The sequence below is a fragment of the Lycorma delicatula genome, chromosome 4, assembly GCF_047948215.1.
Source record: "Lycorma delicatula isolate Av1 chromosome 4, ASM4794821v1, whole genome shotgun sequence".
Lineage (NCBI taxonomy): Eukaryota > Metazoa > Arthropoda > Insecta > Hemiptera > Fulgoridae > Lycorma > Lycorma delicatula.
In genome coordinates, this window is record NC_134458.1 from 177,555,930 (window position 1) to 177,581,584 (window position 25,655).

Here is a 25,655-nt window from a genome sequence, read left to right on the forward strand (position 1 = left end):
TCTGAAACATGAATGCATTTCTGTTGGTTTCAATAACAATCATATTTAAAATTTTATCATCAAAAAATCTTATGTAAATCTTAATTTTTGTCAAAGCTTCTTTATTTTGTGGATATGAATCATGATAATTATACTTTTCTTGACCTTTGAATTTGAGATGAAGAGGTAATTTGGCCTCGTCAACTTCATACCATTCACCTTCTGTCATTTCCAAATTTTCTTCTACTGTTTCTCTTTCTGTTTCAAAGACTGGTTTGGAACCAAATTATCATCGTCGGATGAAGTGTTTGAAGAAATGGTCTCAGGCTCATATTCAGATAAAGAAAATATGTTTCCTTCATTGTCGCTGTAAAGTATGGCATGAAGTTCTTCATCAGTCAGTACCTTTCGTTTTGAAGATTTTAATCTGCTACAACTAGGCTGACTATCCGTAATGAAATTAAAAATAATTACATTATATTTGTAAATGCGAAAATAGAAAAAAGCTAAGAATTGTTAATTCAGTCTTGAAAAACAATAAAATAGTCAGTAACCAGTAACCAAAAAATTAACGTAATTCAAAACTAAAAATGATGAAATACAACTACAAATATATAATGATATGTGTTGATGTAATATTAGTGTCTTATTTTCACTCATAACTAAACTTAATATAATGTAGCATACATAACATACGATAAAAAACTTACTAATAAAATAATAATTAACTATAAAACTTACGAAAACACTTAGAACAGCAGTCAAACTACAGAACTAACCATGACGTGTGGACAGACTGGAGGTAATTAAACAGAAAAATGAAGTGATATAGATTGGCGCAAGTCTGCAATAACATTATCTGACATTCCTTACAGATCGCAACCATAAAACAAACCATTCACAACAGGCCAAGAAATATAATTGTATACATTGTAAAATTAATTCTTAGAAGCTAGCATGGCTACTTATGGCCTATGAGTAATACAAACCTGAGTAACGCCAGTACATCTCACGACCTGTATGTAAAGCAATCCTGAGCAATGCTGCTGCATCTCATGGCACACTCAATGCGTTAAAATAACAGATTTATAATAATGTGATCTTGTCGTAATGAAGTTATTAATGATAACAAATAAGTAGGCTATCGATTCTTTGCTTTTATCCTCTTTTTTTTAATGAGAAACAAGTTAAGTTTCCAGCCCAACTGGAGCTGGTGATTTTTCGTTTCTTTATCATTTATTGCTTGCATGAGGGCCATGGAAATTGAATCAACTACTGCTCTGGTTCCATTTGTGGCATCATGCTAACATTTTCTGGTAGCTGGCAAGGTAGCGCCATTTCTTTATTGGGCTCAGTAAGATAGCATCCTTCATTTTGCTTCATGGATCTGTTCGAGGACTCGAACAGTTTCCTATCAAGGGATTGCACATAAGGTTGAAACTAACGGCTGAGATGATTATTGAGTAAAGCCAAGGCCTCCTATTCCTCACAAAAACAAACCTAAGTTCTTAAAACCCCTTTTAATTATTCCATATTTACTTGTGTGTAACAGAAAGTGGCCCCTCTATGTAGAATGTTACTGAAGGAATTTAATAATTGGTTAAAAGTGTACCTCCTGCAGTTTTCAATCAAAAATTGTGAAACATTACAATATTCTTAGAAAGATCTGTTAATACTGTATGCTAAAATTCATAACTTAGAAAGGTTTAATCAGAATAACGGAAAAACGTTTTTTGTTGTGTATTAGCATAGATTTCTAAACGAGAGATTAAGGAATTCCTTAATGAAAGCATTTTGAAATACAGTGGTTAAAGTTATGTGTATACTTTGCTAGTAAAATTGTTCATCAGTACTGTATTACTTCTCTGGGTCACAATATAAATGGATGCACCACAACATTATCTGTGTAACCTTCAACTGAAATTATGTCATACAATATGCATAATGTGCACATGTTCTCAAACTTGTCGAGTGCTCCTTTTTTTTTTTTTACAGCTATGGTTCTCCCCCTCTTCACCAACATTAAATTACTACCATGCTTCTCTTGCAACTTAATTTTTTAACATATAAAATATTACAAACATATAATATTATAAAATTAAATGCTATGTTTGTGATATTGTGTATTTACGAGATCTGTTCAGGAAATAAATGAACCTTATTTTTATTAATTTTACAGATTATTGGTCCTTGTCCCCTTCAAAGTACTCCCCTCCCCTATTCAGACACTTTTCCCAGCAGTTTTTCCACGTCATGAAACATAGCTTCATTTGAAAGTCTCTTAAGGTCCATGACAAATTTGCTTTAATGTCACCAATAGTCTCAAAATGGCATCCTTTCATCTCTTGAGTTTAATTTCAGAAAGAAAAAATTGCAAGGAACCAGGTCTGGTGAGTAGGGCTGAGGGAGGACAGTCATCTGATTTTGGGCACAAAACTGACAAATTGACAAAGCTGAGTGTGTGGGCACATTGTTGTGGTGAAGGAACCATGGGTTGTCTCTGTACACACTGGTCTTTTTTTATGAATTTTTTCACGTAACCATTGTAAAACATCTCAATAGTATGCACTTTTTCACCTTTAGGCAAGAATTCAAAATGCACAATTTCATTCAAATTGGAAAAAAAAACAGAGAGAGCATCACTTTGACATTGGATTGAGACTGACCTGCTTCCTTGCCAATCCATTGTGATGATTGAACTTTTGTCTCATTGTCTTAGCCATAAATCCAGCTTTTGTCTCCTGTTATGATTCTTTGCATGATTGTTTCATTGTCATCAGCTTGTTCAAGAAGTTGCTGACAAATGCCCAGTCAATGTTCTTTCTGTTGTTTGCTCATCAAACGAGGAATGAACTTTGCTGCAACTTGATGTATGTTCAATTTGTCAGTCAAAATGTCATGGCAAGATCCAATTGAGATGCTAACCTCTTCTGCAAGTTCTCTGATAATCAATTGCCAATTTGCACGTACCAGATCATTGATTTTTTGAATGTGGCTATTATCAGTTGAAATCTAAGGCTTTCCTGGTCGAGGGTCATCTTCAGTTGACTGACGACGACTTTTAAATTGTGAAAACCATTCGTAGCATTGCATTTGACCCAGAGCATCATTTCTAAGCTTGTTTCAAAAGTTGAAATTTCTGTGAGTTTTCCCCAGTTTATCGTAAAATTTTGCATTGTATTGTTGCTCCTGAAAATCATACATAACAAAAATCGCTATTACATGTTGCGCTCAAATAACAATAACACGAAAACTAAATGAGATATCAACAATTCTAATGTATGTGGTTACAGAGGAGGTTATGCAGAACTCAATGCTGCCAACCACACATCATTAAATATCTTGTTGGTGTGTAATTAAAAATATTCGGTTATTTTCTGAACAGACCTCATATATAGGAAAAACAAATAGATCCTATAAAACTAGATTTCTTGAACATATAAATTACAAAAATAATAAATTAGGTTTATCTAATATAGCAGACCACCTAATAAACAATAAACATTCACTTTCTGCTATTAACACAAATTTAGAAATATTATAAATTAATAAATATCACAAAAAATTTCAATTTGATAAACCATCAGAAAGGTTTGAGGGAGACAGTCGTATAGAAACTGCAACAGATAGCTGGACTTGTGTAATAAATTTATATGCAATTTTCATTTTAATATTACAATAATGTAACAAACATTACATCATGTTTATTTTAGCAATTTTAATATGCAATTTAATTAAATAGTTCAATCATGACTTAGGGCCTGTGAAATTACTTTCATTATAAAATTAAGGTAAGATACATCTAATTTAATATTCTTTCTTAGGAGGTTTATATTATAGAATTGTAATAAATATATACACACATATATTCGTGAACCCATGCACACTGTATTGTACATAGCAGGACATAGTACTCTATTCAATTTACCAAATGACACTGAATTTTGTGCAGTCTTTGTAGTCCAAGTAGTTACATATTCTAGAGGGGTACTAATAAGGTATTTCTTATGAAAAATATAGAATGAATGAACTATTATTGTAAAATTGTTTTGTAAAAATTGTATAATTGTTTTTATTAATATATCCACATCTTAATACCATTTTCATTTTAATGCTACTATAAATTAGTGAAATATAAATTGAAAAGATCATGACTTTCATTATGCGCACATGTAATATACAGATGGTTGTAAATGCAGGCTTGCAACTAGTCAGTTGTAGTAAATTGGCCACAGTGGGTGAGTAATAGATAACAGAAAATATTTCGCCACAATGTGCGCTTAACGTTAAAGTGTAACATGTAAATCTGTTCTACACAGATTACTGTTTACAGCTGTAGATTAGCTGTTGACAGCTAATTCCTAAAGTCCACAGCACATGATTTTGGATCAAGTTAATTTTTTGTCACTAATAACAGTAGTTTTTCTTTTATGGCCATATTTGCCTTTCCTTTAAGTGAAAAGGAACCAGTTTCTTTAAATTGTTTTAAAATAGCATTTACTGTTGCTAGTCCAAAATCACACTCGGAAGTTTTTTATCGTTGTGTTATACTAGTATGCTCAGAAAGAGAAACAACTTTCAAATGCTTTCTTGGAGTTATGTCCATTATTATCCATTCCAGACACACAGAAAAAAATAAAAAATGAAATAAATTTCACAAAATGCTATTCATAACTTGAAAATTACTAAATAACCAAAGAACAATAACCTCTCATTACTACACAGACAACTTAAAGAATGAGTGTGGTCAAGCAGTGTAGCCAAAACATAAAAATAAACAAAAAAATTCCCTGTTCAGATTAATTTTCATGTACTTTACATATTATATGATCAGTAACAATTTTGTGCTTTATGATATTCTAGTTTTGTAAAGATATCTGTACGATAAGGTGAGTCACTTAAATTAAAATATAATTCTTTTTTCTTTTATTATATACTACCTTTATTTATTTATTACTCTGGAGCTCTATTATTATCAGAATTGATAATTGTTATTTCTGAATAGATTTCATATTTAACCTATTCAACTGGAATCATGAATCCTCCCCTCATGACTGTTTATATATGTTAGTCTAAAAACTTAAATTAAATATGAGATGTGATCAAAAAATAACAAGAATTTTAATTTTATCAGAAAGAACTACTTAATCTGTATTAATATGATTTCCTTCAATGTAGTTCCCAAGGATGCGAAACTCTGCCAGAGTCTTCCAATCTTCAAAACATTTGTGGAAAGCATTTTTTGATACAGCTTTAAGTTCACTTAGTGATTTTTTTCTTTATTTCTTCTATTGTCATTATCCATTTAATGTTCTCTTTATCAGTGGGAACAAAAAGAAATCGCAGATTGCGATGCCTGGAAAATGCAGAGGTTACAGCATCAGTGTAATATCATATGTGGTAAATAATCACAAATAAGTAATGAAGTAAATTCTAAAAATTATTTACTCACAATTTTGGCCATTTTCTTTTAATTGCCTCATATAAACATTGTAATACTGCTAAGTAATATTGTTTTTTGATCATAAACCTTGTGGTAAGAATTCATAATGGATGATGCCATTATAATTGAAAAAAGATACATTAAGGAGAAACTTATTTGATTAACAATGTAAGCTTTTTTTTTCCGGGAAGCATTCTTCAGGAATATTGGACTTTTATTTCAGTATCATAAGCAGCTGTACATCCACGTTTCATCAACTGTTATGACACTTTTGATTAATTCTGAGTTATCAGCAATTAAATTAACAGTATTTTACGATATTGCTTTTGTCGGAAATCAATAACTTTAGGACAAATTTTTTTCCTACTTATTTCATACAAAAAGTGTTAAGTTAAAATCATTTAACAAAAGCAGTAAGAGACTTAGCCTCTTCAGCAACTTCTCTAATAGTGATAACGAGAATTGTTAATCTCAATGTCATTTATTTTGTTGGTTAATGATGTGTTAACACCTCCAGCCCTTTTGTAAGTTCTAAAACATTACAGCCTTCTTGTTCCTTTCATAAACCCTTTGTGTTGACATAATATAGTCACCAAAAGCCTTTCTGACATTTTTACCACTTCACTGCACTCTATTCCATTTTTAACTCAATACTTAATGCAAATCCTTTATTCCATTATTTTCAAAAAATAAATAGATGGCCATTTATAACAAAATACGTTGTAATTACTCTCTACTGCCAAATTTAAACTACTTGTGTAATATGGCTGAAAGTACTGATGTACATGATAGACAGTGCTTCTTAGTGGGACAAAAGCAACCCCAATTGAAAAATATAAGGTACAGAATTAAAACATTCTTGTTTCTTTTTGGTCACACCTTGTATAAGGCTTTATAATTTTTCTAGTTTCTAATTACATAATTAATTTTTTTTTCTTCAATTCTAGTTAAAGAATATTAATCTAATCCTAGTGAATTAATCATCTAGCTGAATAAGTACTGATCCGTGCTCATTATCATCTCTTTTTAAGACTTATGCACACCACTAGTTTAATTTTAAACTAAACATGTTATGATCACAGCGGACCTTGTATTTTTTTTTACCAATTTTTTGAAGAAAAGTTGGTGCTTTCAGTCGCAGCTACACAGCTGTCGTGAGTTGGTGGTGGGGGGGGGGAATGACATTTCTTCACATTTTGAGTTATGAGGAGTACAGAAATACTGTTCACTTAAAATGGGGTTTCCTTTTATATATATACGCGCACACATGCACACAGAGTGAGCCAGAAGATATGCAATCTTAAATTCAAAAACATATTGCGGAGGGAAATTTAGTTTTTTTCTGGAGGGAATGTGTATATAAAGGAGGGAAGTAGCCAAACAATTTCCCTCCTTTTTGATAACAGTGATGAGTAAGCTGTGAGCGGACAAACATGCATTTCTCCCAGGCTCAACGTACAATGATTGTTGAAAGATACTTTAAATCAGTAATTCTTAAAATGTCAGGACGACTTTAGGTTAGCTTTTCCTAAATCACAGGCGCCTAATAAATCAGTGATTTTATATGAAGTCACTCATTTTAGAGAAATCTGTGATGTGGATGAATGTAAATGGGTTTAGCTGACCTCTGGTTTTGAATGATGCTGTTCAGTTTCATGTCCTCCTTATTAATGATAAATAAACTATGTAACTCTTTTCTTCTTAATTATATAAAGCATATGAATTTGTTAATCTAGTTGAGTTCAACAGTTGTTTTATATTATATATTTTTTCTTCTTAATAGTATTAGTGTAAATCAAACAGTAAAAGATGTAACTTAAAATGTGAAACTAAATTTAGATACATGTACACCATTTTTTAACTCAACAGTGTGAAATAAGTTACTAATAATAGATTATTTAAATAAGTGAAAATGTATCTAAGTGTTATAAATTAAATATAAAATACATATTGATCACACTAACAAGGACTTTTATTTAAAGATATTAATAATCCAGTGGCATAAGTTCTGAATAATGGAAGGTGCACTTAGGCACAGTTATGGATGCATCCTTGAAAGTATTTGTGAATCCTTGCTATGTTCACCATGAAAGTCAATATGAAAACTATATCAACAAACCAGAATGTCTTACGGGAGTGTTTGCAGAGCCACAAAGAAGCTGAAATTGTATCGCATTCACTTTCTGAAAGAACCTGATAGAGACTACATTACTGTTTACTACATTATGTTTTCTACTCTAACGAATCATGGTTTCACTTAAGAAGCTACATAAACAGCCAGAGCGACAGATACTGGAGTTCAGAAAGCCCTCACATTTTTCATGATACCCCGTTACATTCACAGAAGGTTGGAGTTTGGTGAGCAATTTCGTGGAAAAGAATTGTAGGCCCAATTTCTATCATCAAAATGATAACAGCTGAACATTACCAGAACATCATCGTGCAATTTGTGGCACTGTTAACGGCTGATGAATGAGACTACTGGCTGCAGAAACATGGTGCACACAGCGAATAGCATAGTGATAATGTTGCCCGAGTTCTTTGGGGAAGACATCATTTCTTGTGGACTTTGGCTGCCTAGATCGCCAGATTTAACTCCCTCTGACTTTTTTCTTTGGGGGACATCAGAAGAATAATATCTTATAAGAATAATCCTCATACAATCAACCTACTCAAGCACATCAAAGAACAATATCCTGTGTGTGCAGCGTCCATCCAAAAAGTCCCAACTAACATGAAGAAACATGTTGAGATATGTGTAGCAGCAGATGGTGGACATTTCCAGCATCTATTGTGAAAAAATAAATATAGATACTTTTTGTTCACCTACAAAATACAACAGAGTATATTATGTTAATAAAGAATTTTTAAGAATATTAATTGGATTGCGTATTTTTTGGCTTATTCTGTATATATACAAAGTGAGCCAAAAAAAATATATATACATACATACAGAGGGGTCCAAAAAAATGTACTCACTATTTGTAATTAAATAATATCGTAACAAAAAAAACTTACTCATTAATCTAATGTGTAGTGTAATGTAAAGTATTAAATTTGTCATGGTAGGTGGAGCTGGCAATGTATGCCAGACATGCGCAGGTGTTCGGTGGTGGAATAGCCAGTGCAGAAGAGCACAGTTGAGTAGCAACAATGGCTGAGGTTCACTTATCGTTTGTTGAACACAAGGCTGTACTGAAGACCGCATTCACGATAAACTTGAAGCCGACAGAACTGTTAAATATGAGCACAAGGAAAAATCCAGCCGACAGCTACAAGTTCGGCACTGTAGTGTTGCAACATTTCACTTGATCACCACAAAAATTAGTGAACCAGGAAGCATGTGAAAGTGGGCAGAGCTGGTCAAGTGTAAGACACATTCTGAAGAGTGGAAAGTGTACATTCCAAGAGTGTTACATGCAATGAATGAGGATGACCCCGATCGAAGGATGGAGTTCTGTGAATGGTTTTAGCACATGGTTGGCAAGGATGAGGAATTTGCAGGGAAGTCTGTGTGGACTGACAAAGTGCAATTCAAACTTAACAGTGCTGTGAACCGCCATAATTGTGTCTACTGGGCTCCTGAAAATCATCATGCTCGTTTGGACAGGGCAGTGAATCTACTGGGGGTTGCTGTTTGGTGTGGTTTATCAGTGCATGGTTTGATTGGTCCCTTCTTCGAGGGTACCGTACTGATGAGGCATATCTTGAAACGCAAATGGTTTCATTCGTTGTTTGGGTTATATTTATTATTTTTTATTTGATTATGGTTATTTTTTTATTAGTATTTGTTTGTTTGGTTGTTTTTATGTTAGAATATTTTGTATAATTCAGAGAGATTTAAAGGTTCTTGTTGCTTATTCTTCTGTTTGTCATAGAAGTTTAGTTATTTGTGGCTTATTTACTATAACTGGTTTGGGATTTATTGGAACTTTATCTTTTTTAAGTTTATTATTCTTTATTTTGAGCCTGTTTTTTTTTTACATTTAAACTGTATTGAAAGTTAGGGGTAGCTTTATTTACTATTGTTTGGCAAGGGGTTGAAGTCCTTTTAGAGTATTTTTTGTTTATTTAATTATTTTTAATTGGTTTTATTAAGTTCCCTTAAAATGTTTTTTTTTTTTTAATTTGATCTTTGTTTTAAAGATTTGGCTTTGAATTTATAATGCATGTAAATTTTTGTTAGATGAATTATTCTTAATGAATAAATTTTTATTTTCAGTGTTAAAGTTTTTTAATTTAAGTTATGTTCTTTAGAACTAAAAAATGTTGTGTCAGCATTTGCGGTTGTTATTCCTCAAGTTCAAGTTAACTTTTTTTTAGAATTTAGTTAAACTTTATTTTTTATATTTTGTATTTAGGTGAAATTTATATAATGAATTTTTTTTAATGTAAATTTGGATTAGATCAGGATTAGATACCCTGTTATTCTTAGTTAGTAATTTTATTTTCTAAGGTAGTATATTTTTTATAATTGAAATTTAATAGGTCTGGCGGTTTTTAAATCTTTTTAGCGGAACCTGTAATTTAAATGATATTCCATGATTTTTTGTACCTTTTTTCTTGTATATCTCTGTCATTGAGTGTAATGAAAATTTATTTTCTTTTTCTTTTTAAAAGATTTATGTTAGGTCAAGATGCAGTTATAAAAAGGTTATTATGGGTTACATTAATTTTCGTTTTTTGATTTTTTAATTTGATTAAATTAGACTTTTGGATTTAATTAATTTTTTTGAATTTTGCTCTTAATTATGTACATATCGCCCGTCACTCTCATAAATTGAGATAAGTCGTAACAAAGTAGATGTACTGGAAAGTGAATCTAGAATCGGATTTTGGTTAATTGTTATTTACAATAAGTATGTTTACTGTTCAATTCAGTTGAATCTGATAGGGTTTTTTTTTTTTATTGTACTGTAATGGATTGAAAAATTTTATTTTAGAATAATAATTTTTTGTAGTACCTTTTGTATCAGGGTTAATTAGTTTTTTTAATTTATTTTATTTCCCGAATAATGAAGATCTATTTTAATCTGTATTTTATTGTTGAATAATTATTTATAAGTTTGGGGTTGTTTTGATATGAAATTCGTTTTTTTTATATCTGGTTATTTGGTAAGTTGATTTAATCGAGAATTTCTTTTTGTTGATTTTTTTTCATTTTGAAATTTTAAATTAAGTGACGATTTTAATTAAAATCGGATAAACTCTTTGAATTAGAATCTTTCAACATTTTACGTGTTGTAGATTAATAATTTATTTTTTATTTATTTATTTTTTTACTGGATTTTTATTAATTTTTAATTATGATTGAATTAGTAGATTTAAAAATTTTATTTATGAATTAGGCAAAAAATAATTTCCCCTGTTTATCAAAAACATGTCAAAGCTTAAGTTTTGAAGAGCGATAAGACCCTATAGATCTTTATTTTGTTTATAAAATTTGTTTTTCTAGTTAATTTTTTTATTTTTTGTAGGCTAAGTTTTGTTGGGGTAACAAATAAAATTTTAATCTTTATCTTTTTTTACATTTTTAAATGTAATTTTGATCCTTTATTTTGATTAAAAGATTTAGATACCTTAGGGATAACAGCGTTATAAATCTGGAGAGTTCTTATTGATAGATTTGTTTGCGACCTCGATCTTGGATTAAAAATTTCTGTGGGGTAGGTTTTACAGTTTTAGGTCTGTTCGACCTTTAAAATTTTACATGATCTGAGTTCAAGCTGGCGTGAGCCAGGTTGTTTTCTATCTTCTTTTTATATATTCTAATTGGCACGAAAGGATTTTTGGTAATGTAATAATTTATTGGCTAATTTGGGAGATTTAAGTGCTTTAAATTTAGAATTTAATAATGTAGTTTTACAGTTAGTAAATGTTTATTTTTAGTTCTTTTTTTTATTTGTTTTTATTCTTTTGGGTGTTGCTTTATTTTACTTTATTTGAGCGTAGGGTTTTAGGTTATATTCAATTTTGTAGGGGTCCTAATAGGGTATGGATTTTTGGTTTATTACAGCCTTTTAGAAATGCTTTGAAATTGTTTAGAAGGGAATTTTATTTCCTTGTTTTTGGTAATTATTTTATTTATTTTTTTGTTCCTATTTTGGGTCTTTCTGTTTCTTTAATGTTTTGGTTGACATTTCCTTTTAGTTTTAATTTCGTTGGTTTTACTTGTTTATTTTATTTATTTTTTTGTTGTTCTGGTTTAGGGGTTTATCTTATTATAATTGCTGGTTGATCTAATTCTGTTTATTCTTTATTGGGTTGTATACGTAGAAGTTCTCAAAGTATTTCTTATGAAGTTGTTTTTTTTTAGTTATTTTTATTTTTATTTTATATTGTGAGTCTTTTAATTTAGTTTATTTTTGTTATTTTCAGCTGGACATTTGATTTGTTTTTTTTTTCTTTGCCTTCATTTATAATTTTTCTTTCTTGTATTTTGGCTGAGACTAACCATTCTCCATTTGATTTTTCTGAAGGTGAGTCAGAGTTAGTTTCTGGGTTTAATGTTGAGTATAGGTCTTTCAGATTTTCTTTATTTTTTTGTCTGAGTATAGAAATATAATGTTTATAAGATTTTTTACTTGTTTGATTTTTTTGGGGGTGATTGTATAAATTTTTGTTTTTATTAAGGTTGTTTTTATTATTTATTTTTTTGTCTGGGTTCGGGGCTCTTTTCCTCATTATCGTTATGATAAATTGATGTATTTGTGTTGAAGGAGATATTTGTCTGTTACTTTAAATTATATTTTTTTTAGGATTTTTTTGTTTTTCATTATTTTAAGGTGTTTTAAAAGTTAATAGTATTTTATACTTTCATATAATTTCAAGCTACATTGCTTAAAGCTTATTAACTTATATCTTATCTCATAATTTTGTTGGTAGTGGATTAATAATGAAAAATAAAAAGTAAATTGGTGTTAAGATTTGTCCTATGATAATATATGGTTCTTCTACTGGGCGTGCACCAATTCATGTAAGTAGGATAAATTGATTAATTATTGTTCAGAATATAATTTTATTTACTGGGTAAAATGATCTTGTTTGAAATTTTCTTTTTATTGAAAATGGTAGTAATATAATGATTATGATTGATATTATTAATGCTACTACTAGTCCTAATTTTCTTGGGTTTGATCGTAGGATTGCATATGCAAAAAGGAAGTATCATTCTAGTTGAATATGGGGGGGCGGGTGTAAAATTTTCTGGATCTATAGTAAGAAATGGATTTATATTAATTGTTATTATAAAAATTATTATTGTTATTGATATTCCTATAATATCTTTAGTTGTAAAGTAAGGATGGAATGGAATCTTATCAATGTTATTTTTTATACCTAATGAGTTTGATGATCCTGATTCATGAAGAAATATTATATGTAAAATTACTATTATTGACAAGATGAAAGGTATAATGAAGTGAAATGTAAAGAATCGGTTTAGTATAGGGTTATCTACTGCAAAACCCTCTCATACTCATTGTACTACTATTTCTCCTATGTATGGAATGGCTGAAATTAAGTTTGTAATTACTGTTGCTCCTCAAAATGATATTTGCCCTCATGGTAGAACATATCCTATGAATGCTGTGGCCATTAATGTTAGTGTAATTATTGATCCAGATATTCATGTTTTTTTTTTTCAATTTAAAGGATCCGTAGTTTATTCCTCGTCTTGTGTGTATAAAGATTAAGATAAAGAATAATGATGCTCCGTTTGCATGGATATTCTGAATTATTCATCCATAATTTACTTCTCGTATAATATGTACAATTCTTTTAAATGCTTTATCAATTCTTGGTGAGTAATGTATTGCTAGGAATAATCCTGAAATAATTTGGATTATTAAGCATATGCCTAGGAGTGAACCAAAATTTCATCATAGCAAATAACGCAATTTGCCATGACTAGCATCTAGGTTATGTTTGCATGGGAAGTAGCCTCAAGTTATGAGTTTAATTTACGGTTTTTGAATTTCAAGTGATATTTTATTTAATTGTGCTTGTTATTTTTAGTCTACTATGGAAGGTAGCTCAACAGTTGAGAACATTAATAAATATTCAAGAAAATGTAAAAATAAAACTGATCGTGACAGATGTAATCAAGCAAAGATACATTGGTCCTTATATTTTATTCAACTCCTTGCAGTGGAAAATTCCTTGTACGCATGATAAGCCCATTGAAAAGTCTGTTTTCCAGTGTTTTAATGTTAAGGAAATTAATGTAACTTCTTTTAGAAACTGATTATTCACAAACAGATCTAAAATAGATCAGGATAGTTTTATCTTTCTAAATACAAAAGTTCAAGCTGCAGTCAGACATAGAACTTTTGAAGGCTCTAGAAGAAATAGAAATCAATCCGTTGAGTTTTACTTTGGTACCCAAAAAGCAAAGAAATTTCATGTATGTTGTCAGTTAGTTAAAGATGTAATGAAACCCATTGGAAAAACCAGAATTACTGGTATTCTAAAACGATATATTACAACAGGCCAACCAGCTAAGGAAACTAGGGGAGGTAATAGGGTAAAAGATAAAAATGTCCTCAGGAAAAACAGAGGCTTCGTCAATAGCGTACAAGCCAGAGAAAGCCACTAAGGCCACAATAAGAATGTATGAATTTATCTGTCATAAGAACTGAAAAATAATTGCCATCTTAATAAGATCTACAATGGTTGTGTGCAAGAATTTTTCCAAGTTAAGTTTTCTAGGTCTTATGGAGTATTTAATTCTGAGTTTAATGTAGGATTTAATAACCCTAGATTGGCTGTTTGTATAACATGTGAATTTCTTCTTAACCAAATTAAAAATGCAAGAGCACAGGAAGCTGACAGATTTAAAACTGACCTTTATTTACACAAAGAACGGAGTAAAACATTTTATAAAATCATTAGAAGCAAAAGTGAAGATCCAAATACACTTATGGTTGCATTTGATCTCCAACAACTGAACAAGTGTACGTTTTTTTAAAACTTGTAACACAAGAGGCTGCTATTCACGTCAGACAAGCCTGTATAATTTAGCAGTCTGTGATGTTTCAAAAAAAAAAAACTATTGTATTCATGGACAGAAAATCAGTCTGAAAGAGGAGCAAATGAAATCTCTAGTTGTGTCCATCATTATTTGGTAAATGTTTTGCCTAAACTTGAAAATTTGGAAAATATTAATCACATTTTATTTAATTAATTATAGTTAATATACAAAAAACTGCTTACCAACAACTGAATTTGATGTATTCAAGCTCTTCCAGAATTAAATCCCATCTTCAGGAACTCTCATATTCATCCTGTTTATAACATTAATTAAAACTTTACGTGTAAATTGTAAGAAAATTGTTATATTTGCAAAAACTTAACAGTTGGTCGTCATATGTTTTAAAATTTTGTCAACGTAAATGTCATGCCACTTTGTCTTAACTGTTCTGTACGCATTTTATTTTCTAGTGATGGATTTGGTGGGTAAAATAAAACTAATATAATGCTAACAGTGATTCAGTCTTGGTTTTCAAGCTATCCAAGCACCATCACATCAATCATTATGCTGTACCCTGTAAGAGGTCATAGTTACCTGCCATGTGACATTGTTCGGAAGGATTCAAAAAGATGTTAAATTGGTAGAAACTATAGTCCTTCCTGAAGATTACCACAAATGTTTTTAGAAAACATGTTGACTCACTATTTATCTATCCTGTTGACTGGCAAGTAAATGATTGGAAATCTAGATACAATAAGTCCTACAAATAATTTTCCTCATTGCAGTTGGCAAAGAGGATTATTATTAAAAAATTACAGAATAATAACAAGGTCAGTATTGAAGTATGTAATGAGCAATACTATTCATGTAATAAGACAAAACCTGTGTCACTTTTAAAGCCAACGGTATCAACAAACCAGTGCTGTACCATCTGCTAATGAAACAAGAAGGCCAATACCAGAACTGAAAATTTGTGATGTTAAAAACCTTCTCAATTAAATTGGTCTTAGATGTTCACAGTGATCCTTCTCTCCAGTTTTACAGAAATATTATGTTGTCATCAGCTGATTCAACTAGTTCTATACACTTCATGATGAATGCAACTGTGCTATATTGAAGAAACTACTTTTTGCGTGTAAAGTTTTTTTTTAATAAGTTACTGTTAGTGTATTCACGGGTATTTTTTTCTTATATTTTTTAATTAGATTTATTTGTGTTAGTTTTGTTGTTAATGTTATAATCTTTTAACGATTGAAGCAAGTTATGTTCATATTATTCCAAATGAAAGAATTACGATTGCATTTATTCTTTTTTTTTGCACTGTTTCTTCAAACTTTCAAATAAGTAAAACTTGTACTGTATCCTGTTTAGGTTTCACTTTTTTATCAACTGGCTAGCAATTTATTCAAAATAAGTTATTTCCATTTTAACCTAAAAAATCTTTTGTTTGAAATAAGCTATATCCAAAATTTAGTCAAAACAAGTTAAATCTAAAATTTAAATAAGCAATTGTATCATAGGCTGTTACTTTTTCAGTCTGAAAACTTGAATTAAAACTCATTAGGATAATTTAAATGTAATTTTTTTTTAATTTTATCTTTGACCCATTTCATAGCATAAGTTTTCCACTCTTCTTCAAAAATATAATAGAATGGATATAACTTGTTTTGAATCTAAGCTCTTCATATATAATGTGAAAATTCAAAAAAATTCATCAATACTGATCACTGCCAAATAACCTAAAAAACTAATACCAAAAGTCAACTTTTCGTATTAAAAAAACTATGGTAAAAACTTCTGGTATCAAAAAACTAATACAAAAAGTCAACTTTTGGTATTAGTTTTTTTAGATTTTGTTACTGTGTTTGGTGGTTGTTTTAGTTCTTATATATACATATATATGTGTGTGTATTATACACGCACATTTGCAGGATGATTCAGGAGAAAAGGGAAATAATTTTGTAACTAATTCTAGAGCTTGAAATAAGGAAAAATGTTCATATAAATATATGTCCAAAAATACTTTATCGAGCTACAGCTAGCAAAAACTTTTATCCGGATTTCAGTTCCCCTCCTGGTAAAATGAAATACTGAAATTTTTCAGGCTTTATGTAATGGGTAAACTTGATGGTTTCTTATATTTCTTGGCCTGAAAAATTAATAAAACATCGCAGAGCTGTATCTCCTGCAGCATTTCTGATATCCAATGTAAAACAAAAATTTGGTGACAAAAAATTTTTAGGTTCGAAGTATAATAACTTTGTTTAAATGACTAGTAAATGTGTTAAATTTTATTATCAAAACTTACAGAAAATTTAATTTAAGAAAATTGGTGTAATAAAGTGTATAAAAAACAAAAACAAAAATCAACTTTTATTATTAACCTCATTTTACCGGGGAATTGAAATTTGACTGAAATTTTTTGCTAGTTTCAACTTGATAACAAAGTGTTTTCAGACATATTTTTCCTTATTTTAATTTCTAAAATCAGTTCCCAAATTATTTCACTTTTTTACTGAATCACTGTACATAGGCCTATGAGTAAAACTGTGGCTCAAAGATCTTTAAAATTACTTGATCAATTTCATTGAAATTTAGATATACTGTAGCAGTGTTTCTGAAGATGTGAAATTTTGATGAAGATAGATTAATCGTTCTTGAATTACGCTCAGTTTCAGTTAAAAAAAATTTGATAATGTGCTTATAAAGTGGTGAGTGAGTTGAACTTGAATTTTTTTTTTTTTTACTTTGTCACTTATTTCTGTATTTTCATATTGGCAAAACTCTTTTTAAGGTAAGCATTTACTTACTAGTTTGTTACCTTTTTATGGTTATATAATAAAATGTAAATATTTAAATAAAAAAACATGTTTAAAAATTAGAGAGAAAAAAACAGAATACACTCCTAAATATATTTGGTACACAATTTTTTTTTTAAAGTCATCTTCTCTAGTAATATTATCTTACAAATATTTATTATTATTATTCGTAATAATTTATAATAAACAACATTTTTTATGCACTCATATATATACTGTATATATAAAAACTAACAAGGTAACTGAATTTTTGAGTTCATCTATTTGAGCCACCATTTTGGTCTATCCGCCTTTCTTGAAATTTTTCATGTACCAAACTTTATATAAAACATAAATTTTATTCTGTATCACTCACACAGTTCGGTTCTCACTGCAATAAATATTTTATCCCCTTGTATTTGAATTATGTAAAACTTAATGAATTGTTTATTTTGGAATTTGTTTTTGATCGTTGCTTATAGTGGTTAGTATATGTTATGATGGTTTCTAAATCAGCTAGCTTGGGTGTAATTCTTGGCAAGAATTAAATCCATAATTTTATCCATATTATCTTCCTTGTTAAGATACATGTAAAAGCATGTCCAAAATCGTAATTTAAAAAACCTGTTTCAGGTGATGGCTCCTTAGCATACGAGGTGCAATGAAGAAAATTCCAAGATAGGTCTATAAAAATAAGTACTTGATTTAAATTTGACTACTTTCCTCTTTGAATTGATCTTACAGCAGTACACTGCTTCCAGCATGTTTTTCACTATTCGAACGCTCTGAAAAATGTCTGTTTTGTAAGCAGGTCAAGCTCCTCTAATTCAAGCTAGATCTCCTGTCTGTAATCAAAACAGCAACCCTTCAGCTCGAGTTTCATCTTGGATAAAAGGAAGAAGCTGCAATGGAATCAAATCCAGTGAATTATAGTAATAATTATGTTAATTTTAGTTGAACTCTTTTTTTTTTAAGCCTTATGGAGGGAGTATTGTCATGATGAAGCATGCCATTCCCCTCATACTTCATATTAGGTACTATTGTGCCAAAAGTTTTTCTTCAGATGCCTCACAATATTAAGGCAGAATCCTGTGTTGATAGTTATCCTCTTGGATGAATTCACAATCCAGACAAACTTTGAATCTGATGAAAAAAACTATGAGCATGCTTTTGATTGATCTTAGTCTTGAGCTGCCTCGTGGATCTAGTCTGGAGGTTCCAAGAATTCAAGACTGCAAACCCAACTTGCATCACTGCTGATCATTCTTGACATACAGTTTGAGTCATTTCAGACTTCTTGGCAGATTTTGATGAGTTCTTCTGCTCAGATGTCCAAAGCCTATTTATGAATTTGGCAGACAGACATGGCTGATAAAATAGTAGTTTGCTTCCCTTATTCCAGTTAACACATAATGTCAAAACCTCCTTAGGGATGATACAAAAATCCTACTGTGCAAGCTGCCAAATTTTCAATTTTTGGGACTTGATCATCTGTTACCCCAAATCTCTTCATCCGTCAGCGATTTTCTGCTCTATAGAAACAGAAATGCTATTCAAAACAACTTTTCTAAGTGATTATTTCTTTGCTGCAGGTTGGGTAGATCATTTCAAAAGTTTTTGTTGCGGATTTCCAGAGTTTGATCCAAATGAATTTTCTTCTGGAGTGCAGTCTGTGCTGAAATTACAGATGCTTTAATGTACATGGTCTTAAAAACAAGAAACACGTTTATTCAGAATGATGCCAGTCACCTTGGTACCGTTTCTGTGTGTATATGCTCATAGATTTTATTATAGAATTTTTTTATTGCACTTTATATATATTCTAAAACAAGCATTGAACTGAAATTACTGTCTGAGTTGAGTACCACAAAGCTCATTAAGATTCTTTTTCATAGATAGGAAATGTAACCACAAGCACCATAGTCATGTTAGTCAATATCAGATTGTGGTATGCATTGCTACCAGTATTATTTCTTAAAATGCCCATTATAACTTACTATTTGTTATTGAAATCACCTTCATTATTTTATGATAACTCTGTATTTTAGTTACCCTTTTATTAATCACAATTTTCTAAAGATAAATTTAAATTTCAATCAATTTTAAAAGGAATTTCAAAGTTAACAATATATGTATACTATGTTACTGAAATTAATTTTTATTTTATTTTTAGATTCATATTCATCTATACTGTTATATTTTATTTAAATATATTAAATAAACCACCTAGTACAGAATACTTGATAAGACATATCTTACCTTAATTTTTCATGAAAGCAGACTTCATGAAAAATTAATGTAAGATACATCTTATCTAAGTATTCTGTACTATGTGGATTATTTAATAGAATTTAAATATATATAATAAACAATAATACTACAGATTTTCAATGCTTATATTTACATATTATTGATTACAGTATGGCAAATGTAATAAGTAACTTGATAATTTTTTATTTTATAAATTTAACAAAAAAAACTTTTTAATCATTGTTTTCTGAAAACTGTTTATAACTAGTTTACTACTTAAGTTAAACAGTTTAAAACTGTTTATTATTTATTTAAAATTTTTTCTCTTATGATTATTGTCATTATTGTGATTTTAATTTTCTTTAAGCTTAATATTACAAATATTTTATTATTAATGGATCAATTCAAAAGATGTAAGAAAAACAATAATACAAAAGTTAATAAGCTTTTATAATACCATACACAAGTGATTTTATACATAGATTTTCTCTTGTGTTTTTTTCCTTATGTATAAATTGTATTTTTATAATAAATTTATTGATGTTATAAAACAGGGTATACAGTTTTTTTAACAGTAACTGCCAAACTTCTAAACATCAGTTCAGTAATACTTTTAAGGGGGTAGTCAATCCAAATTCTGACAAAAAGTTATTTCTTTCTCATTTATTGATTCTTTAAAAAATGCTTTTTAGTGTTATTTTTTCTATATTTTAAGTTCTATATTTTTATAAAGTTATAAAAAAAGTATTTTATAGTTTGTTGCTAGATGTGAAATTTCTTCTTTTTAAACAAAAATTTGTCTATTTTTAAAAATATATTTCTGTGGTTTCAATAGTGATAAGCAGTTTGTTTAAGATTCATTTTGACTTATCTTAGTACAATTTTTCTCCACCTACTAGTAGCACTACACTTTGAATAGTTTAGTTATTTATTTGTGTTATGCAGTTTTGACATAAATTATTTACATTATATCATTAATTACTGTTTTTTATATGCCGTTTTTTAAAACATTGTTCACGGGTGATTGTATAGTATTTAGATTAAGTATTGGTTAGGTACAGACATTTGCTTCTCCTTTTTTTTGTTTACATGTGTTTTAATTTTTAGTTGATTAGTTTATTAGTGTATATAGTAAATTATATTATGGGACCGACAAAACAACGTGCTTCACACAAAAACAAAATGTAAGAGGATGAAAATCAAAAATCTAGTGTTCTGGTAGCTCCTGAGATTCAAGATAACAAACCAAAGGCTGGCCCTTCTCATGTAAGTACAGGTGACATTAGCACAGAAAATGTTAGTATACAGCTATCTGATATTCAAACATCAGAGCTTTCAGAAATTCATGACGACAGACCTGAATTTATCAATTAATTATGTACTAAAAATGCTTTTTACATTTACTGAAAACTTTTTCCAGGATTTTAAAGTGCTAGAAACATTATAACTAAACTTGCATTCTTAATAGTTTGATAAATATTTCTTTTTTAATTGCACATAAATTCTTGATAAGTGATGTGTGTAGAGGTTATATGAAAATAATTCACAAGAAATTAAATAAAATATCAAGACAATGCTATCATTTTTGTTAATTTTTGAAAAAATGTTTTGTTTTTTGCCCAAGTTTGTTTTTCATTTTGCTTTATTTACTTCCTTAGATAACACATTTACATAGAAATTATTTTAAATATTTTTTCAACTTGTGTTGAAAAGAGTATTCTCATAAAATTTAATGGATTAATTTTTTTCATTTACAAATCATAATACAAATTAATTAGCAAGATTATCCAAATAGTTTGGATGCATTTTTTTATGAATCTTGTCAGCAGTGTACAACTTCACTAGGTATAAAAAATAATGAATATTATAAATAATGAATAGGTATAAAAAATAATGAATAGTTTTTAGAGTTACCATTTTTAATCACCAAATTACCACAAATAAAGCACATTAAATTTTCTGCGTTTTATTAATTCAGTTAATAATAAATAACAACCATAAAGATATACGTGAAAAATTCCTACTTTTCTAATGAAAGATAAAATTTTGGTCACTTTCATTTGTATATATTTATAATTGTTCAATATCCAGCAAACGTCTGCAGTAAGTGAACAGTAAATATTAAATTTGTATTTGTACTCATGCGTTCTCTGTTTGGGTAAATTAAAAAAAACTACTATGTAAAGGTATTATGGGTATTTTATTAACAATTAAAAGTGACAGTTGCAGTTTTATTCTTTAATTAACAGTAATGAATTAAGTCTGATCGAATTGTATTGGATGCCAGAGAACTAATTGATGTGTATGTTAATAAGATTTGTCAGAAGCGTGCTCACTCATATTAATTAACACCTCTAAATTTGATTGCAGATGTTAACATAATGAATAAAAAATCAGGAGTTTATAGAAAGATTATATTACTAGTAATAGTAATTGATTACTAATTAATGCATCACCAAAAAAAAAAGTAAAATGAAATGGAACATGAAGTAATCAATATTATTTATTATAACAAATATTTTAGAACTTAATTGGTGTTTCTAAAAATCATCTTATTCAATTTTATATTTTCCTTTTCTGATGAATACACAAAATCGGAAATAATAAAATTGGAACATAGCTTTATTTTTATTTTTTAACTTTGTAAACAGTTTGCACACTTTCCCTTTCATTATTTCATTGAAAGAGTTTTTAATCAGATTAGTGCAAGGATTAAGTATTTTAATATAATCTTAGTTTACTATTTGATAATTCAGGAGAGTCACATTCTCAAGAGTCTTTTGCACTCCCTATCGGAATTAATTAAGTTTTATATAGTTTCCATTTTCTATTATTTTAGCTTTTATATTCTAAAGACTCTGTCTGTGATATTAGTTTTGAGTTTTATTTCACTTTTTTAACTTAGTTTTAAATTTTTTATTATATAAATATTTTAGTGTTATTTTACCTTTTTATAAAAGAAAATTCCGGGGGATGATAACACACAGGCGTTTTTCACCCCAAAACAAAAAAAAAAAACATTTTCAGGAGAATAGTACTGTTAAACATCTGTTCTAATCTTAAAATGACTAATAGTTACATGAATCTTGATCGTGTTGCATTTCTCTGAAAAAAACTAGAACTTTTTTTTAATTTTTAATGTGATTTCACACATCTTAAGTATTTTTTTAGATAAATGTACAAAATCTAAACTTTCTGTTCCGTAATTTCAGTTAATGTGATGTAAAAATTCTAAAAATGTTGATATGTAATAAGACACTTATGTTAACAGTTCAAATGTATATATGAGTAGATAATTGCATTAGGAAGGTTGGAGAATAGTTTTTATGTATATTGTACGTGTTATTTTTTGATATACCTAAACTTTGTTTATAAATTTAGCATTTAATTAGAATTTCTGTTGAACAATTTTAGGAGATCGCAACAGGCTACAAGAAACCAACACAGAAACAATCCAGGCCTGTTGCTACACCATCCACTCTCTCTTCACATGATTTTCCAGCAGGCGGTTTTGTTACACCATCAGATGCTTCAGTGTCATCTTCGTATTCTCTTTTTCAGGTGGTTATGATCATTATATTTATTAAATTATCCAGTTAGAAAATTTGTATAACAGATTATTTCATAACAATGTTATTTCTCTATTTCATACAAATTGAGATTTAGTTAAACATGAATTGAATAAATCCATGAAAAATATTTAACATTGAGCCTGGGTGTTTATTAAGCTCCAAAGGAAATCAACCTCTGGAATGGAAGGAATCTGGAGGTTCTATCATCCATAACTGTTTTTTTTTCTTTTGCAATTTCCTTTGACTTACTTCAACTACCATTTCTTCCCTTCTATTGAGGATGTTATTATCTTGATAAATAAAATCGAAAAGTGAGTGTTTATTCCCTCACTTAATTAAAAACTGATAACTCAAAACCATGTGTATGAACTGACTGACAAAGATCTTATATGAAATTTGTGTTTATACATTTATAACCATTTGAATTACATAAACAGTTTCTTACAGCCTTACAATATACATAGTGATGACCTCCACTTAGTTTAAATTGCATTCGCCTTTTCCTGGTACCGTTTACAGCTATTTTAAATCAAAAGTAATTGAGAATTTTGAATGCCCTATTAAAATTCATTTATTAGTATGACTAATATTTATAGTTCAACAATGAATTTGTACTTCAGTAAAAAAAATAAACAATTTTTTTTTATTGATAAGTAGTTAAGAAAACAAGTAAGGTAAAAATCATGGGAAACATTTGTAAAGTTGTAAACTGTTTTTCTGTTATTTTAAGTTAGGTGAAATGAGAAGGAATGTAAGAAACAAAATATAGCTAGTTTTTACATTACTGACAATTATTTGAAAATTCAAACTATAGAAATCTGTAACTGTTGCTGTGATTTATAAACATAATTAGTAAATAGTATTTATAAAGCACAGTTAAAAAGTAAGAGCCGATGGGTTATAAATAGCGATTTGCTGGCAACACTGGTTCATATGCACAGTAGCTTTAAGTAGTCTATTGAGCATCTAACCTCATTGTCATCAGTTCATTGTTGTTTGCCTTTGCAAGATGGTGTGTTAAAATGAGTGTGGTAATAACAAATCCCACCTGTTTTGAAGTTTGATTAGTGATTAGATTTCTAAGTGCAAGAGGACTTAATGCTGCTGAAATTCACCATTAATTGTGTGAAACATACGGGCCTACCACAGTAAGTGAAGGAAAAGTGAGGCAATGGTGTTATGATTTTAAGGAAGGCCTTCAAATAGAGAAATAAGAGAAGTGGCAGGCATAGTGGACCAATATATGAACATGTTCAATGAGATTCATTAAACATGTAATTACAAAAGAGAGAAGATCATCGCTTTACGATTAGCAATCTTTCTCTAGAATTTCCAGAAATTTCAAAGACCATATTGTTGAGAATTATGACTGACACTGTAGGCTATTGTAAGCTGTGTGCATGATGATGATGGATGCAGAATATCATCTGCACATGCTTTTCTCAATCGCTTTAACCACAAACAAGACAAATTTTTTCCCATACCATCAATAATGACAAAATGTAGTTTTCATACATGTATACCGAGACAAAAAAATCCATGCAATGGTGTCATCTGGTTTACCTAAACCAAAAAATTCAAACAAGCCTAGTCTCAAAGGAAAATCATACAGATGTTTCTGGGACTTTTAATTGATTTCATGGAACCTGGAATATTCATCGCATCAATTCATCGCATATTCATCATTGTGAAACAATTTCTAAACTGCATTGTGCCAATCAAAATCAACTACAGGGCATGCTGAGGTCAAGAATTGTTCTTCATAATAATACACGTCCACACACAGCTGCATGTTCAACAGAAAAAAAATTTGGATGGGAGATCTTTTATCACTTCCCCCTTACTGTTCTGGTATCACACCCAGTGACTACCATGTCTTCCTACCTCTCAAAAACTGGCTTCACTTTCCACAATTTGAGAAAAATGAAGAGTTAAAAATTTCTGTGCCAAAGTGGCTACAATCCCAGGTGGCAGAATTTTAAGCAGTGGGTTTGAAGTAGCTTGTTTTACAAAATCGAAAGTGTTTGAAATGAAATTGTGATTATGTAGAAAAGTAAAATAAATATTTACGTATTTGAAGCCACTAATTTTTCAAATGTTCTCTTTTTTTTACCAATTGGCCCTTACTTTTTATTTGCACCTCTTCCATTTTTATGATCTGTTTGGAACGATGAATTTAGTATTTCTGTATGATATTTTTTCTTTTTTTTCTACTTTCAATCAGTATGAGGCAGTGGTCAAAAAGACAAGTCATCCTCCAGGATTTCCCAGCTCGAAAACAGGCCCACAAACTCCATCTTCACAAAGGCCAGATCTAGGATGGAGAGGAAGGACTCCCTAGTGAAGGTGCCCCCCCCCCCCCGGTTGATGTACACAAGGCCCAGGACATTGGCGCGGTCAGCCAATAGAATACCTCTGGTGTTTCTTTCTGTACCACCAAACTCGGGAGACTTCGCATTCAAGTTCCCTGTTATCAGTACCTTACAACCCTGATGTTTGCACACATCCTTGCTAAGATCATCCAGAAACAAAGTAAAGTTTTCCATATCACTATTTGGGGAGATGTAACAGGAATACACCAGCACTTCACCAAATTTGGCCCAGATGAATCCTCTTCTGTGATCAATACTGAGGATCGGGGT

General features: G+C 29.7%; 1 protein-coding gene across 1 annotated transcript in view; it reads left to right on the forward strand.

Annotated features, from left to right (window-relative positions):
* Positions 1-25,655, forward strand: part of LOC142324104 (protein regulator of cytokinesis 1-like) — a 68,332-nt gene that overhangs the window by 29,716 nt on the left and 12,961 nt on the right. The window contains exon 11 of the mRNA XM_075364756.1: positions 22,856-23,002. Within this exon, the coding sequence (XP_075220871.1) occupies positions 22,856-23,002 (147 nt within the window). The remainder of the gene's footprint in view (positions 1-22,855; positions 23,003-25,655) is intronic.